This window comes from Gadus morhua, chromosome 14, assembly GCF_902167405.1.
Source record: "Gadus morhua chromosome 14, gadMor3.0, whole genome shotgun sequence".
NCBI classification, from domain to species: Eukaryota; Metazoa; Chordata; class Actinopteri; order Gadiformes; family Gadidae; genus Gadus; species Gadus morhua.
This window is the reverse complement of record NC_044061.1, coordinates 16890654-16907649: the sequence shown is the minus strand read 5'-3', so window position 1 is coordinate 16907649 and position 16996 is coordinate 16890654. Positions and strand designations below refer to the sequence as shown.

The 16996-nt window shown below is 41.7% G+C and overlaps 1 protein-coding gene across 1 annotated transcript in view; it reads right to left on the bottom strand.

Annotated features, from left to right (window-relative positions):
• Nucleotides 1-2788: 2788 nt before the first annotated feature.
• Nucleotides 2789-16996, bottom strand: part of pkd1l3 (polycystic kidney disease 1-like 3) — a 16551-nt gene continuing 2343 nt past the window's right edge. The window contains exons 3-23 of the mRNA XM_030376188.1: nt 16438-16463; nt 16206-16224; nt 16051-16091; nt 15895-15951; nt 15536-15694; nt 15150-15256; nt 14438-14561; nt 13789-13911; nt 13407-13623; nt 12628-12809; nt 11509-11739; nt 11065-11166; nt 10461-10639; nt 10108-10254; nt 9349-9551; nt 9055-9239; nt 7996-8131; nt 6822-7017; nt 5327-5549; nt 4335-4419; nt 2789-3499 (exon numbers count right to left, since the gene is read on the bottom strand). Of these exons, the coding sequence (XP_030232048.1) occupies nt 3453-3499; nt 4335-4419; nt 5327-5549; nt 6822-7017; nt 7996-8131; nt 9055-9239; nt 9349-9551; nt 10108-10254; nt 10461-10639; nt 11065-11166; nt 11509-11739; nt 12628-12809; nt 13407-13623; nt 13789-13911; nt 14438-14561; nt 15150-15256; nt 15536-15694; nt 15895-15951; nt 16051-16091; nt 16206-16224; nt 16438-16463 (2789 nt within the window). The 3' untranslated portion in view covers nt 2789-3452. The remainder of the gene's footprint in view (nt 3500-4334; nt 4420-5326; nt 5550-6821; nt 7018-7995; nt 8132-9054; nt 9240-9348; nt 9552-10107; nt 10255-10460; nt 10640-11064; nt 11167-11508; nt 11740-12627; nt 12810-13406; nt 13624-13788; nt 13912-14437; nt 14562-15149; nt 15257-15535; nt 15695-15894; nt 15952-16050; nt 16092-16205; nt 16225-16437; nt 16464-16996) is intronic.

Sequence of the window (16996 nt, the reverse complement as noted above, 5' to 3'; positions counted from 1 at the left end):
AAGGAGTGTCTTCCTGTCCTCAAAGGGTTCAGCGTTAGGGTTGAGAGTCAGGGTTTAGAGTCAGGGACAGAGCTGGTCAGTGAGTGCTGGTTTTACACAAACCTCTTCACTTGCTTTCTGAATGGTGGTGACATTTTGAAAAGTTTCATTTGGGAAAATGTTTTCCTCTGATTTCCGTTGCAAAAATATGTATTAAACTTCTGTGTTTGTAACCAGACCAGGAATCCATGGCTGAAGGAGCTGATGGAGGAGCCATGCTGAAGGCCCTGCCTGGTGGAGGAGCTGATGGAGGCCCTGCCTGATGGAGGCCCTGCCTGGTTGAGGAGCCGTGCTGAAGGCCCTGCCTGGTGGAGGTTGTCTGTCGTGGGGTAGATGGAGCCTGACTCTGAAGTGACATCACACTCACTGCCACTTCTCGTAGAATACTGCTACCACAAACCACCGGCGTTTGTACCATATACCAGACAACTACATCCGTTTTACCACATGTTGCAGCAAGACTTCCGCTGTTTGTTACAGACCAGGACTCTGTCTGAGGAGAGCTGATGGAGGAGCTGAGACGCTGGAGGACGACTAGGAATCGACCAACAAGGATTCCTCGTAAGTTTGTATTTACCTACATAGTTGACTTAAAGGGCAAAATACAGCTGTTACTTTGACATGCATTAACAAACTACCGCTGTGTTTTCTTACTAGAATGTGTTTCTGGAGCGGAGGCGAGCTGGTAGGGGAGCCGTGAATCTGGAGGATGACCATCACTCTACCAACAAGGATTGTAAGTTTGCATAAAGTAAACAGAGTGGACTTGTTGTAACGCAGGATTAGTTTGTCCAGTAGATGTTAAGGCATACTACTTTGGTTGGTTACCAAACAAACTACAGCTGCTACTTTGTTACGCGCCATTAGAGCCCAACTACTCCTGTGTTTGTGACCTTACATTAGAGACAAACTACTACTGTGTTTCTGACCTTACATTGGAGACAAATTATATTTGTAACCAGACCAGGAATCTGGAGGACTAACTAAGAAGCCGTACATCTGGAAAGCAAATCCTGAGGGCGACCAGGACTCTACCATCAACGATTCCTCGTAAGTTTGCATTATCTGGACATAGTGGACTAGGTAGGGGGTTGGGGGTTCAACTCTCAGACCAATGGTGCCGGCTTCAAGTCCTCAGTATACAGTGATGCGTCCTTGAGCAAGGCGCCCTAAAGCCTGCCTGCTCCTTAATGGCGTCTCTTTGGTTTAGATGTTGCATCTTTTGAATATTTAACCTAATGCATTTCCTTGTTTGGTCAGGGTAGACACACCTGAGCTAAACCCCACCTGATCCGGACATCCTGCTTGTCCCGTCTCCTCAGTTCATCTGAGCCTCGTACTCCAGAAGTCCTGCTGAGCTCAGCGGTCTGAGGCTGATGGATCAATGACCTCCAGTGGGAGTGATCTTCTTGACCCCACATGTAGCCGTGTGCTTCCACACGCCTTTCCCTCAAGTCTGTCACTAACCTCACTACTTCACTACTCTCTACTCCTTCCGCTTCTTCTTCCTTCTCAGTGGTTCGAACCGTTACTCCGAAGGAGTGTCTCCTTGAACCTTTACACTGAAGGAGCGTCTTCCTGCCCTCAGAGGGTTCAGCGTTAGGGTTGAGAGTCAGGGTTTAGAGTCAGGGACAGAGCTGGTCAGGGAGGACTGCTTTTACACAAACCTCTTCACTTGCTTTCTGAATGGTGACATTTTGAAAAGATTCATCTGGGCAAATGTTTTCCTCTGCTTGTATTTGTATGTATATGTATTTAACTTCCGTCAATTGTTGTTTTTATATTAAAATCCCACATTGACTTCTGCATTTTTGGTGCTGTTCATTTAATTGTCCTTTAACTTGGTTATTGTCAAGCTAAACTCCTGCAATACATTTAATATACATGATGAATGTTATTCAGCAATGTTCACATAATCGATTTTGTAAAAATATAAAACATCCATATTACTACTAAATTCAAGCCTATTCATGTATTTAAAAATGTACATACTGCCCCAAAGGCCAATCTCGGCTACGGAAGGACGCGTGTTAATCTGGTCATTTAGGCCCTGAAAGCAGAACCTGAACCTAAACCCAGACATGAAAACAGACCCTGTGTTTAATTAGCCCCCGAATATAATTTTTTGGTAAAATAAATAAAAGTAATTATAACTTATAAGTAGCTTAGTCTAGATAGTCCTGCTGGCAAGAGTATAAACCATTTAATAGCATAACCTTTTTACCACCTCAAGTGAATTAACCTATCCTACCCTCAGTCAGATCTGTGCGTGTGTGTATGTAAGGTCTGTATCACTTGTATTCATTTTACTCTGAAATAACTTGAATGGAACTTTAGATGTTTGGGGATAAGCAGCAAAGCAGTCAGGTAGCTATTTTAAGCTATAATAAACTGCGTATTTTGTTTATTTAGGTGAAGCATTATGAAAAAATGCATGCCAAGTTTACAAATAAATTTGGCATTTTCATTTTCCGTCTGGGCTAAGCCCCGGATGTTTATGAAACCTAGAAACACCCCTGACATTCACTATGATGGTTTCTATTGTCTTCGGCAAACTTTTAACTGCTGTGACGCTTCCGAGACGGTTCTGCTGGGGGAAAATTGGCTCATCTTTTTCTATATCGTTCGAAAGGTAGGGGTGAGGGGAGGTGGTAGGGCCTATTCAGTTGGTGACATCTACAACGTCGCCTCTAGATCCCACTTAATATTACACAATGCACCTTTAACTTGCATATTCAGATAGAGTTTAGACCACTTTATTCAGATTCACACAGGTAATACAGATTTAATGCATAAAATGACTAAAGTAAGAAATTTGATTGAATAAGATATATCCTATGTTGACTTTATTAACATATAGCAGAGCTCATGTTGCCTACCATATACTTGATAGTTTTCTGAACAAAAATAAGTTTAAGGAATAGCCAGTGTCATTAAAAACTAGGTTGAAACATGTTAACTTAAACTGAAAGACAAAAACTAACTTTCTGGCAAGGAATATTTAATTAAGAAATGTGCTATAATTTGTCTAAATCCGAGCTCATAATTTCTTGCAATACTTAAAAGTATATCTTGCAATATATCTAACGCGTCAAATTGTATGCAGTAAGGAGTAGGTGTTAAAATCTCACACATTGCTTAGCAAATCATATCTAATTTATTATGTTCAATTCATATTTAGATCAAAAAAACTATTTGAAATGAATTAGCAGCAGCAAAACGACCTTTCATCTACTAACACATTACCAATCATATTAAATCATCTACTCTCTAAACCTCAGATTTAGCAGCCAAAACCACAGTTAATCCACAAGTCATCTCATCAGTTATTCATATTTTCCTAAATAACATCTGTGTGGGTGTGAGTGTGTGTGTGTGTGTGTGTGTGTGTGTTAGTGGGTGTGTCTGTGTCTTCAGTCCCCCTGTCTGCCAGTGTACCGCCTGCACCTGTCTTGTTGCTCTGTGGAAAGGAGGGGAGATGTTTTTGTCAATCATCTAGAGGGCCACTAACTTACCTGATTGCACCTCAGTAACATTAACTTGAGGTGGCGCAATATCGTGGATATTTTCACAGCTGTGATGCTGCATAGGCACGATGCAGATTCCCTTAAGTATGGTTTTGCTTAAATATAAAATTTAGACAAAATATCATGCTATTACAATGTCAGTGAAGCTAAACAATCCTAAACAAACAAATACACTTTTAACAATGTTTATAAAACAAAAGATTAAGGCGCAAGTTGAATCTATAAAGATGGGGGACGGATCTTTGATGTAATTGATTGTGATCCATTATTTAGAAGCCAAAGGAGACCGGAAGCATCGGCTACGTAGGTCACACAATGATCCCACAGGTCACGTGATGATACCGTAGGTCAGGGAGGGGCAACTGTCGCATCCTTGCTCAGTGCGAACCGCAGATAATTTAAAATATTATACAAATGATTATTATTATTTTTTAATAAATGTACATTTCATTTTATTTTTTAATAAAAGGTACATTTCAGTCAAGATGAGAAGCAGAGTATCTGTTCATATAACTCAAAGGCAAACCCATATGTCTGTATGTTTGCTTAGAAACTATCAGTCATGAAAGATTTCAACTTAAATCGCCGCAGATTAGTCCATGACTTATCCCACCCACAAATGTAATCACCAGCCACCATATATCTACACATTTTTTATTATTTTGTAGCTTCTCTCATATACGATTAGTTGAAGTGCACAGTCATGTGGCCCTCTTTATCATGAATGTTGCCCATCCCTGCCGTAGGTCACAATCATCTGGTTCTTACCAAAAATCACTGTCTCTACCTCCTCCGTCTCCTCAACAGCGACGGGCCTCAGTAACAGAGCGAAGAACACAGCCACACCGATCACCTACACACACACACACACACACACACACACACACACACACACACGGTTCTTGTCCAACAATATCATGGCGTTATGGTGGTAGGTCTTGTGGACTCCTTAAAGGAGAACCAAACCCAACGCCAACTTATTTTAAGCAAATAGTGATGTAATGTAGTGGGTTGCATAGCAGTGATATGTATTGATCCTTGGATCAATCCTTGGATTGATCCAAGGATCAATGGACTTGGACTCAAATTGCCCATTGTTACCAGGAAGTGTAAATCAATCATCATCAACATTCTGGCTGCAATCCACAAATCTGATTGTAGGAATGCCTTGTTCAAAGATAGTGAGCCTGAACGACAACAAAGCCACTCCCCTACAAAAAACAATTATACCAGAAATGGGCAAGAAGGTTTTTAGTTTTTATTCGTTGTCGGAGACCATGGACGTATTGGCTTGAACTTGCTCAAACAGGGAACCTGGTTTTCCTTTCAGAAGTTAATTTGCATTATTTCCAATGCAAATCAACCTCTAAAGGAGTCATTTCTCAGGTTATAAAATCTTCTTAGAGCAACCAAACTTTTTTGTCTATAGCCCCATCAGTACATACCATCAATTCAGAAATGTTTCTGCAAAATGGTGCAGAGTGTATACCTTAAAACTATTATTTTCATAACAATTGCAAATTTAGTAGAAGTCGCTGTTAAGGGGGGCATGTGAGTTTAGGGGTGGATTATTTTTATTGGATATTATATTGTAAACCAATCTCCTACTCCCTGTAATCTGAATGCATCAGTTAACAGCTGCCGGTCAAAGAGAAAAAACACATTTTTGAGGCATCCGCCTCCATGCGTTCTCTCGTGAGAGTGAAATGCCTAGGAGCCCTCTGTCTTGCCACTGACTTCACTAGAAGCCACCGGCTTACCTTCAAGGGCTGCAGGATAAAGATGCTCTGGAAGAGTGACAGGCCCAGGGAGATGACCCACTGGATGGACTTCTCTTTGCCGTATTTGAGTCCATAGAGGAGGGTGAAGAAGGTGGAAATGCCGCTGATGGAGAGCAGAAGGAACCAGGCGATGAAGACGAACCACCAGGGCAGCGAGCATCCGCCAGAGATCTTTTTCTTTTTTCTATTCACTGGAGTGGGGCTGTTGGACGGACACACACACACACACACACACACACACACACACACACACACACACACACACACACACACACACACACACACACACACACACACACACACACACACACACATTAATTTCTAAAGCAGTTCATTTGATTAAGTTGTGCTCTCAGCAAACAAAACACACATACTTGGAAACACACCAAAGATTAAAACACATTTAATGATCAACCTTAATTTCCGGAGTGAATGATGAATGAATAAGATACGATTTACTTTATCTGATGTTATCCGTTAATTTCTATAATAATTGAAGAGGTCACTTTGGAAAAAACATCAGACTACTACTAAGGTTGTCTGATGTAACGACCAAGGGGCAACGGCTGCGCGGTGTGTGTGTGTGTGTGTGTGTGTGTGTGTGTGTGTGTCGGTGTCGGTGTGTGTGTGTGTGTGAGAGTCCGAGTAAGGGTTAGGCTTCCAGGACACCTATATTATAACGCTATCACATTTCATTTACAACATTGCTTATTATAACGCTTATAAACCCAACACAACGACGGTAGTATGAAAGTATCTTAAAGTTGGCATGGGTCGTAACCATTGGGATAACTCTCAAAAATTCCCCAAATATATATTTTTAAATCACCTGGGGAATTCCATTTGAATGAGTGGGCTAACTGTCTCTTAAAGGTCTTACTTCTTTAAGGCTCAGTTATGGTTCCACGTCGACGCGACGCAATGACCGCGCAGATGCTTCGACGCAGTTCGAACCTGTTTTGGTTCTGCATCGGGTTTAGTGAGTGGACCAATCAGAGCCCTTGCCGCTGCGTTGCCTCGACGCAAGCTTACAATTTTTGGAAGGCGCACGTCAGGCCCTTGAGGTGGACACAAGGAGGGTCCGCAAGGACGTAATGGGTCCGTAAACCCCCTCTTAGTTGTGGCAGATTTCTAGTTGCATACAGATAAAAATATACATATATTGTACCATGCTCCATTGTGGCAGATGTGTGTGTATGTATATAAAGATCTAGAGCAGGGGTCTCCAACACGACGGATTTAGCTCTCAGAGGAAAAGAGACCACTGATCTAGAGTAAACAGATAACAAATCATGCTGCATTGTGACAGGTGTGTACATATAGATATAGCTAGAGTATATAAAGAACACACCATGATGCCTTTTATATACATATATAGAATATGTATATAATGTATATAATGCACCATGCGCCCTTGTGACAGGTTTGTGTGTTTGAATATACTATATAGATTAAGAGCCTATCGATTGTGTACCAAGCTGCCTTGTGGCAGGTGTAGACCATCTCTGCCTTGCGCAGCAGCTGGTTAGTGATGTCGAAGAGCTGCTGGGAGTCGGCAGGGCTGTGGAAGTTCTTCACGTCCAACTTCTCCAGACACTGCAAGAGGTGGGCCAGGCACAGCAGGAGGTAGCGGCTGCAGAACACCCAGTGGGGGGTGCTTTCACCCTCTCCTTGAGGACCATAGTAGTTAATGAATCAAAATCATAAAATAAGTCAGATATCATATAACATATATCGATATATATATCATATTATTTACCCAGTAGGGGATTCTCTCATCCTCTCCTTCAGGACCATATAAGTATGTATATCTTTTCATATTATAAATATCCTTTTACAAATACTAAGGTTTATAGAATAGCCTGGCCCGAAAATTAGCTTTTTGCCTCACCTCTGAGAAATCCAAACAAAGTTTTGATTTGATTGCATCAGCTCTTATTCATCAGTAGTGGTGCCAAGAATTATGATTGCGGGAGCTACGGGCGGACTGCATTGTTTATAGCAGGTGCTAATAAATTTTTTCGTAGCAAACTAACAAATAATACGACTAGAGAAAGAGAAGATTCAATGATCCCGGGCTAATAGGCTAAAATGAAATTAAATGCACGTCACTAAATTTTCTGTTTTACAACAATGCAAGCACAATTAGAACGATCCGCCAGTTGTGATTTGCAGTGAAGCAGTCAATCACTGCATTGACGTCCAATGCTTTGGTCCTTCTGGAACTGATCGCCTGCACACCCAGATTGCTTAGATAGGTTTTTAACCGGCGTAAGCAAGAAACGCTCCTCTCGCACGCAGCTGATGTGAGGGGAAGTATCATTAAGATGCACACAAGTTTATATAAATCAACACTTTTGCTACTAGACTGTTGCAGTCACACTATAATATGGTACGAATCAACCAATTAAATCCCATAAAAAGCAGCAATGGGCAACGGTCACCCTCACTTACACAAAGCAAAAATATGATTACAGTTTTGTTACATATAAGTCATTCCGATCTCTTCATATATATATAGTTATATTTTTTTTAGCTCTGAACTTCCTCCACACACCCACCAATTACAACAATGCTGCAACGTGTGCTTGAGTGTTGTGGGTGTAGGAGGGTCTGCCCACAGGGTCAGTGTATGTGTATGCTCATACCTTGCATGAGCAGCAGGACCTGGTGGATCTTGTCGAGGGCCAGGGGCAGTTGGTAGGTGGACTCCAGTCTCTCTTCCAGATAGCACACATTGTTCTTGGGGCTCTGACACAATGACATCACCACCTTCTCTGTTTCCTGCAGGACCACAATTTCAGCTTTGATTATCCAATCTCTACAACAAGAAACATTACACTACAACAAGACACAATAGACTACAACTACAAGACACATCACACACAACCAACAAGACACATAACGCCTTACAACAAGACACAATACACTACAACTAGAAGACACAATACACTACATCAACAAGACATATTACACTACAACAAGACACTACAATTGACATTACACACAATCAACATACACTTAACACCTAACAACGTGACACAATACACTACAACAACAAGACATATTACACTACAACAACAGGACACAAAACAACAACACACTACACACTCTACGATCCAACAACACTATGTCACATCACACAAACAAATCAACTTCAACCAATAACTTAACTATTGTAATCAAACGTAATATATACTAATGTATTACTATGCAATATAATGTTATCTAGTGTAATGTTATGTTGTCATTTAATATAATATAATTGGAGGAGTCGTTATTAAGTTGTTTTTTAATTATGAATTATAATTGTATGAACTTCTTGATAAGGAGATAATGGCGATAATTGAGGTGAGTGATTAAGTGGTAATTGGCACCTCAGCAACATCCAGAGAGGTTTTGGTAAAAATTTATAGTTGGAAGTATTTTTGGGAACTGCAGGTTTTAGAGTACCAGCAGTTATGAGTAAAACCGATTTTCAACCACCACCACAACCACAAACACTACCACACACACAAAGCTTTTCACTTTGGTTTACATTTGGGATGTATGAGCATCACTGCGATGGATCTCTGGAACTGTATAAAGGTGCTTTGAAATACTACTATCACTTGCGAAAATGGCTTTGAATTCCGAAAGGAACAGCCATTACAGTGATGGAAGGGAAGGTAGCTAATGTCATGTAATGTAATCTATTGTTGTCCGACCTGCAGCACTAGGGGTATGGTAACGGTTGGCGGTTGTATTTGCTGCTTGTTCTTCTTCTTCTCTCCGACGGAGAGACGGGGTTTGATGCTCCTGAATATGGTAATGATGAGGATGTTGATGGGGAACATGAGGAGACCACTCTGCACGCCCACCATGATCTCCTGCCACGTAATGTGCAGGGAGCCTGTAAGCCACACGCAAACACGTACGTATGTATACACATATGCACACACATGTATAGTCCCCCCCCCCCCCCCCACACACCTCTCTCTCTCTCCCTCCCCTCTACTCACCGAAGGAGAAGAGAACGGGGGAGTTGGGGTCTGCAGGAATGTTCCAGAAGGCGATGTTAATGGCCATGGTGCACAGCAGCAGGCTCATGCAGCAGGACACTCTCTGTGCGCGGGTGAAGGGACTGCGCCAGGGGGGGTCCACGATGGACACCCAGATGTGTTCGTCCCTGAAGCCCGTGGAGGTCCGGTTGTGGAAAATGTTCCTGTCACAGAACAAAGTCTTGCCCTCACACAACTGCAATGCCCCCAAATAAACTAATCAGTGTATTTTACACACACTATTACACCAAATCTCTTCTCTGTTTTTGCATCTGTAAGGCTATCAGTGTTGTACCTGATAGCTGTATCAGTACTTTTCGACATGTTGGACAGCTTTGGTATATTATAATCCAGTAAAATGTGTTCAATTCCCAGTCTAAACGTACTTCTTTTTCCCCCCAATGTATGCAGTCTACCTGTTGGCATCCCTGAGCAAGACGCACTACCATTATCTGAATTGCATATGTATTCACTGTTAGTCTCTTTGGATAAAAGCTGCTTCTTAATGAAAATATAGTCTTGTAAGTAGTACATCCAAAACCGACCTTAAAACTAGCAATAACCAAAGTAAACATCCTTAAGATTGGCTATCTGTATTCACTGAAAGTATCTTTAGAATAAAGCTCCTCCCTTTAGTTTTTACTAATGACCAAATATTAAAAAGTAAAATGGGAATGTGCACTGACTGCTGATTATTATGGTCTGTCGTGGATCTCTAACCTGAAGCTGGCGATCTCGTTGTTCTTGGCAGCGTTGAAAACCTTCTTGGTGGTGCCCTCGCCGCGTTCGGAGCTCAGCCAGCAGTCACACAGAAACTGACAAACCTGGCGTGACTGCATGTCCTGCACCATCACCTTGTTGATGTACCTGACACACACACACACACACACACACAAATATGCACACGCACACACACATACACACGCACACACTCGCATGCACAGTGGCATATTATTATGAATGATTATCGATTATTGATCAGTGCTCTACGTATTTATTATAAGTAGTGCTATTAATGTAATTGTTATTATCAATGTGTTATTGATAATAGATGATTGATTATTGAAGGCTACCAGGAGGGGTGTCCTCCGGAGCTGTCGTGCTGGAGGCGGAGGTTGCGTAGTTCGCCCAGGGGGAAGGGGGTTGAGAGCAGGAACATGTCCACCGCTCCTCTCTCAAAGACCGGCTTGTCTGGGTCCACCAGGTTCTGCGTCTCGCTCTCTGAGTCGGCGCCTATGAGCCGCACCGTCACCTGATGGAGGAGGAGGAGTAAACCAGTCCACATTCAGAGAGAAAGCCACAGAACACATGTAAACGCTGAGGTCTTCACATTCACAGAGACGGGGAAAACACAGTAAAGGCATCATATTCAGAGAGAAGGATAGAGAACACATATAAACACCACCATCTACTGAGAGACTGACGTTTGTGGCCACATGTTATGACTCCCATCCCTTCCTAATAGCTCCCCAAAGAGAAAGGAAAAGATGATGGTTTTCTGTCAATCCTGGTGAACAATAAAACAATTTGAATCCATGGGTAGGTACTGGTAGGATAGGCGCTTTATTTCTATTTGTATATTTTGTCTGTATGTCAGTGTTAAAGATGCTTAGTCTGTGGTTTTCTGAATAGTGAGGTTGAGTGTTGAGGCCTGAGTGGAGGGGCCAGGTGTCTTACGTTGGAGGAGGTGCCAGCGTTCTTGCGTTGGCCCGTATGCACACTCAGCAGGTAGTTGTAGGAGGCACATGGATGGTTGTCCTCTAAGACAGTGATCTTCCTCTGAAGTTTCACAGCACGAATAGAGGAAATACGTGAATAAATGAATGGATGAAAACATGAAATATGTCAGTTAAAAAAAATAAAAAAAATAAACCACTTTTGTAAATGGGTTCATCAGAATAATAGGAATATGTTTATATACATTTATATATTTTTTACATATATGTTATGTCTTATTTTGCATTCCACAGCTCAATTTCCCCTGGTTAGTCAGGTTTACAGTTGCTTTGTATAACTTCACTCAAAACAAATGAAATCCCAAGAAGATGAAATCCAAAGAGCATCGCATAACGTCCTACAAAGCAACCCCAGAGTAACCAGGTGTTAGAGGTAGGTACCGACCCTGACGAGGGCTCTGCGGTCCGAGTACCAGGCCCAGAGCACGGTGGCCAGGTAGAGGCCAAAGAAGGCACAGAGCAGCGCCAGAACCACGTAGTTCTCCCCTATGGTCTGGAACAGACTGGCCGTCTGGGACAGGTCCAGGGCATTGGGCATGACGAAGAAGGAGTTCCCAAACAGGGTGAGGTGGTTACACAGACACTGGGTGAGCACCGGGGTGCTCTGCAGTCCCACCTGAAAGAACCAGAGCTCTTGTTACAACCACAAACTACTCATTAAGCTCCAGTGTCTAACCCCTAGCTGCTCCTTTAGGACCCAGTTTCTAACATCTACCTGCTCCTTAAGGACCCACTGTCTGACCCCTTCCTGCTCCTTAAGGACCCACTGTCTGAGCCCTATCTGCTCCTTAAGGACCCACTGTCTGACCCCTTCCTGCTCCTTAAGGACCCACTGTCTGACCCCTACCTGCTCCTTAAGGAACCACTGTCTGAGCCCTATCTGCTAGGTAAGGATCCACTATCTAACGCCTGCTCTTTTAGGACCCACTGTCTAACCCCTACCTGCACCTTAGTTACCCACTTCCCCACACCTTGCTGTTCCTTAATGATTGACCTGTCTGACCTCTACCTTCTCCTTACTGATGAACTGTATAAGCCAACCTGCTCTCTAATGACAACATGCCTGATCCCATATCGGCAATTCAATGACTACTGATTAGTCGTTTAACATTTGGACCATGTAGAAATTGGCCCTCATATCTATTGGATGAGTCAGATGGCAATGAAAACCTCCATGCATCATAGTATTTAGTGCAGAAATAAGTGTGCATCAGTTGTGCACTTATTTCGGGTATAAAGTAGTGCACTATGTAAGGAGGATTTGTGCACTCAAATCACATAACCCTTTTAGGTTAGGCCCTAAATAGTGTACTATATAGGGCAAGTGGTCTTTTTAGGTTATATAAATAGTGTACTATATAGGGCAAGTGGTCTTTTTAGGTTATATAAATAGTGTACTATATAGGGCAAGTGGTCTTTTTAGGTTATATAAATAGTGTACTATATAGGGCAAGTGGTATTTTTCCATCAAGGCAGTGGTGTCTGAGCGCGGTAACGGTCTGACCTGGCAGCCCTCGGTGCTCCACTCCTCCCGCAGCGCGTCCCAGAACATGCACTTGGTGATGAAGGAGACGAATTGTACGTTCAGGCGCTCATCGTCGCTGGCGTTGAAGAGGACCACCTTGAGGAACCACACACCCCCCGTCTCTTCTAACATGTCGGGCGTCAACAGCCAGCGATACCCATCTGTCACAGGAGGACATGGGTTGAATATTTAGATAAAATAATATTCAAAAAAATAAAAATAATAATAAAAGTGGCAAAATGTGGATTGAACAGGTATTGCATCAAAAGTGATATAGGCCTAAAGTAAATTCAGATACACACAAACAAGCCACTACACAATCTTTTGAATGAGCTTACCAAGGCGCTTGACTTATAGTCTGTTTTTAACTATCATTTGCATATGGGTTGGTCAAGTATGTCACAAACACACACTGGCAGCAGGCAGCAGGCACAGCAAACCAGTAGAAGCCAGTCATGCTAAGTCATGCTAGCCTCTGCTTTACCACATAACCTCATTCCCAGACACACTGATCACACAAACAGATAGTGTTTGGAGAGAATTATGCAGGGAAATCGATGGCTGTTTTAAACGACTTGTCAAACTCTATATTGCTTCGACTTGTCTTGACTTGTTCTTCTTCTCCTCTTCTTCTCCTTCTTGCTCGTCTGTTTTATTTTTTCCAGGAAGTAAGAGATCACATATTGCATCTTGGTAGTAGTAGAGATCAGTCCTGACCAACCGATGATACCCATCATCCACCCTATATTAACCGCTACCTGATTGGTTTAAGATGACGCTAATGCTGGCATTGGTAGCGTTTGGAGGACTCCCTGCAGCCAGGAGCAGCAACAATGAAGCGTTGCCGCTTGGCTGAACATTGAAGACAATGGTGGTATTGGTGTCGGTGACGTTGAATGAGGTCAGGACAACCGTGCTGTTCTTCATCTCAACAGTTTCATTCTGAAGTCCTGAAGCGTTGTTGGGGATGAAGATCTGACAAGACAATAGTTGACATTAGTATCATTAATGTAGCTTGAGGAAGTAAGCATCAGCACCTGTGAGTTAGCAGCATTGAATGGCACGCTGAAAGACTCAACAGAAGCTGGATCCGGGGAGTATTGATGGCACCAGGAGTTGCATCCCAGTGTGATTCTGTACCTGTATCATTTCTGACAGGTTGCCCAGGTGGATTGGTGTCAGCCCCTCGGACAGTGAGAAGCTGCATACGTTATTCACGATGGTCACATTGGTCTGGTGGGGTAGCTTGTTGAAGAAGCCCAACTGTGAGGAGGAAAAGGCCTCATTACAGGCTTCCTTTCAAGTAGCAACAATAATCAACCAGCGTTGATTTATCTTTTGGTATCTTTGGGTCATATGACCCAAAGATAAGATGAATCCAAAAACACATTGTTACCTAAAAGCACATTCCCATCATGGAGCTGCCCTGTCACTTAGATTCAGATGCCCAAATTTTCCCTCATTTGGAGTTTTCCACATTATCCTAAAACACCAGTATAAGCAACAAAGGGCAGATGCAGAGGAAGAATATACTTCCTTTCACCTCATACAGGAGAATAACTGAGAAATTAGAATGGAGCTGAGCTACAAATCATCAGAGTCAGCTTCTTTGACCTCTCCCACCAGGAACTACATGAGAACCACCAGGAGGCCAACACATACCCTAATACAAACTCTTGAGCACACACATATGCAGAAACAAACAACCAAACAAACAAACAAACAAACAAACAAACAAACAAACAAACACACAAACAAGCAAAAACACAGGTATGTTTGACACATATACCTGGGCGATGACCTTGGAGAACTGTCCGATATGAGGTTGCAATTCTGAGAACGAAGGGAGTATAACAGACGGCCCATTGGGCTCAGAGGTAAACTCTGCATTGCCCATTTGTTCTGGTGTGAGCCTGTGAATAACCAATCATTAGAATCACTTTAGTTTTCAAATGGGGAAAAACAATTATCAACTAAAACAATTTACTTTTACTTAAAACACAAATACAAGCTACTAAAATCTCTCATCTATATATATGTATATATATATATATATATATATATATATATATATATGTAACAACTATTTAAAAGTCCTTGATAATAGTCTCAATAAAAATGATAGCATGTATCTTGTCACAGCTACAGTCTCTACTTTATCACAGCTACAGTCAGTCCTTCATCCAGTTTCAGTCTTGGCTTTATCAATATGTCTCCAATGACATCTTAAGTCTGTCCTTTATCACAGCTACAGACTGTCCTTTATCACATTTACAGTCTGTCCTTTATAATAGCTACAGTCTAAAAGTCCTTTATCACAGTCTCAAAGTACTTTATCGAAGGAAAACTCTGTCCTTTATCAGATCTAGTCTTTCCTTTACCACAGGTACATTATATCCTTTCAGCTAACCATGGTCTAGTTTTCCTACAGTCTATTGTCTTACACAGCCAAACTCAAAATAAGGATAGTAAGAACGATATTGTTTGGACCCAACTTCTACCTGATCTGGTAGATGGTGCCTGAATCATGATGAACTGTCAGGGGTTCATCCGAAACCAGCAGGATGCTGATGATGGAGTAGATCTCAAAGATCTGCTCAAACATGTTCTAAAAGAGCATAATTAGACATCTGTCAGATACTAACAATTTATTAAAAGGATTTGTGCGTGCAATTAATACAATTAATGAATGCATTTTCAGTCAGGTTTTCAAACAAGGAAATTATTGCTCCAAACCAAGGACCTTCCTCCTGCAAAACAACCACTTCCTTCCCGCAAAGCAAGGACCTTTACCAACCCAAGGAAATTCTAACCATGAGGAAGCTCAGCATCTAGACATGCAGGCGTCTCGGAGGCCCTGGGACTAGCCTAATAATTAGCACCTGACCTGGGGGTAAGGGTTTGTGTCGATATCACACTTCTTCTCTGACAGACGTCTGATGGCCTTGCAGCAGTTAATAATGTGGCTGATGGTCAGATTGTGAGTGGTCGCATATTCTGGCTCCATCGCCCACACAGCTTTTGCAAGTCTGGTGATGAAGGTGCTCTGAGGGAAAGAGGACCTTTCTAAAGTTATCTTTCATCCAACATAAAGCAGACATTTACCTCAATATATTGCATGAAATATATACACAAACCGTATCGTAAGTTAGGCGGTTGAGTTATGATTTGGAAAGGTATATTCAGTCTTTGCGTCTACATCAATAGTATACTTTGTCAGTAGGATAAGACTTAAATGATACTGACCCTCCTATCACTGCTCCATTCATTTGTTTCCATAAAAAATAGATCCCGATCAGATAGCTGAATATGAAAAGAAAAAAATAATTATTTACTTGATGAACCATAAACTTACGTATAGATAAAAACATACAATTAACTAAAAAGATTTACATCTCTGACCTCAAGAACTCTTTCAATCAGTGGTACATCTCTTGCAAAACCTGTGGGGAATAAGGTTAACATTTCTTACAGTAAATAATGATAGAAGATTATTAAAATATGGGAGGATGTGTGTTCGGCCTATATTGGACTGATCTGTAGAGAGTCTCACTTACGAGTTTTTCGTTTTTCATCCTGTGAAAAAAATGGAAATCAAAACCAATTTAATAATAATATATTTTCAGAAGGCATTTCTGTTGTTCTTGTTATTAAACTATCAGGAATAAACAGCCTTTGGCACGATGAAAGTGTATACTCATTGCCATATAGAGATATATCTCAAACCAAACAAAAACGATTGTTGACTCATGAGCTATTTCTGATTCAATAATAATATTCTCTTCTTACCGTTGCTTCTTCTGTAGGCAGTATATCTGTTCAATGGGAGGAATAGTAAAGAGGCTGTTAAAGTCCAGCTCATTCTAAGTAACAGGCTGCTTACACTTTTTAAACGTCAAATAACCGTTGTTGGGTTTTGACGCTGATGGAAGAATTCAAGGTTTTAGATGGGATTCTGCGAGTACACTGGATTTTCTTGCACAAATTCAGTGACGTCTGATGATCTTATCTTATGTAAAAATGTTTGTATAATACAAAAGTTTGAATAAATGAGACAAATTGGAACCTCAATCGACATGACATGCGGCTAAATTTTTTGATAGGTGCTCATGTAAAACATTGCGACGGCCGCTGTAGGCTATGCAGGGGATATAAAACCCGTTCAAGATGCTGTGGGACCCAGGACAAACATATATATTAATCTATGCAGAGTTATACTCTAGTAGAGTGGTTCTCATTTTATTTTACACCACGTACTACCTCAGAAAATATTTGTCTCCCCGAGTACCACCATCATTATTATGACATTATGATAATATGACAAAATGCAGTAGCGTAGGCCTGCGAC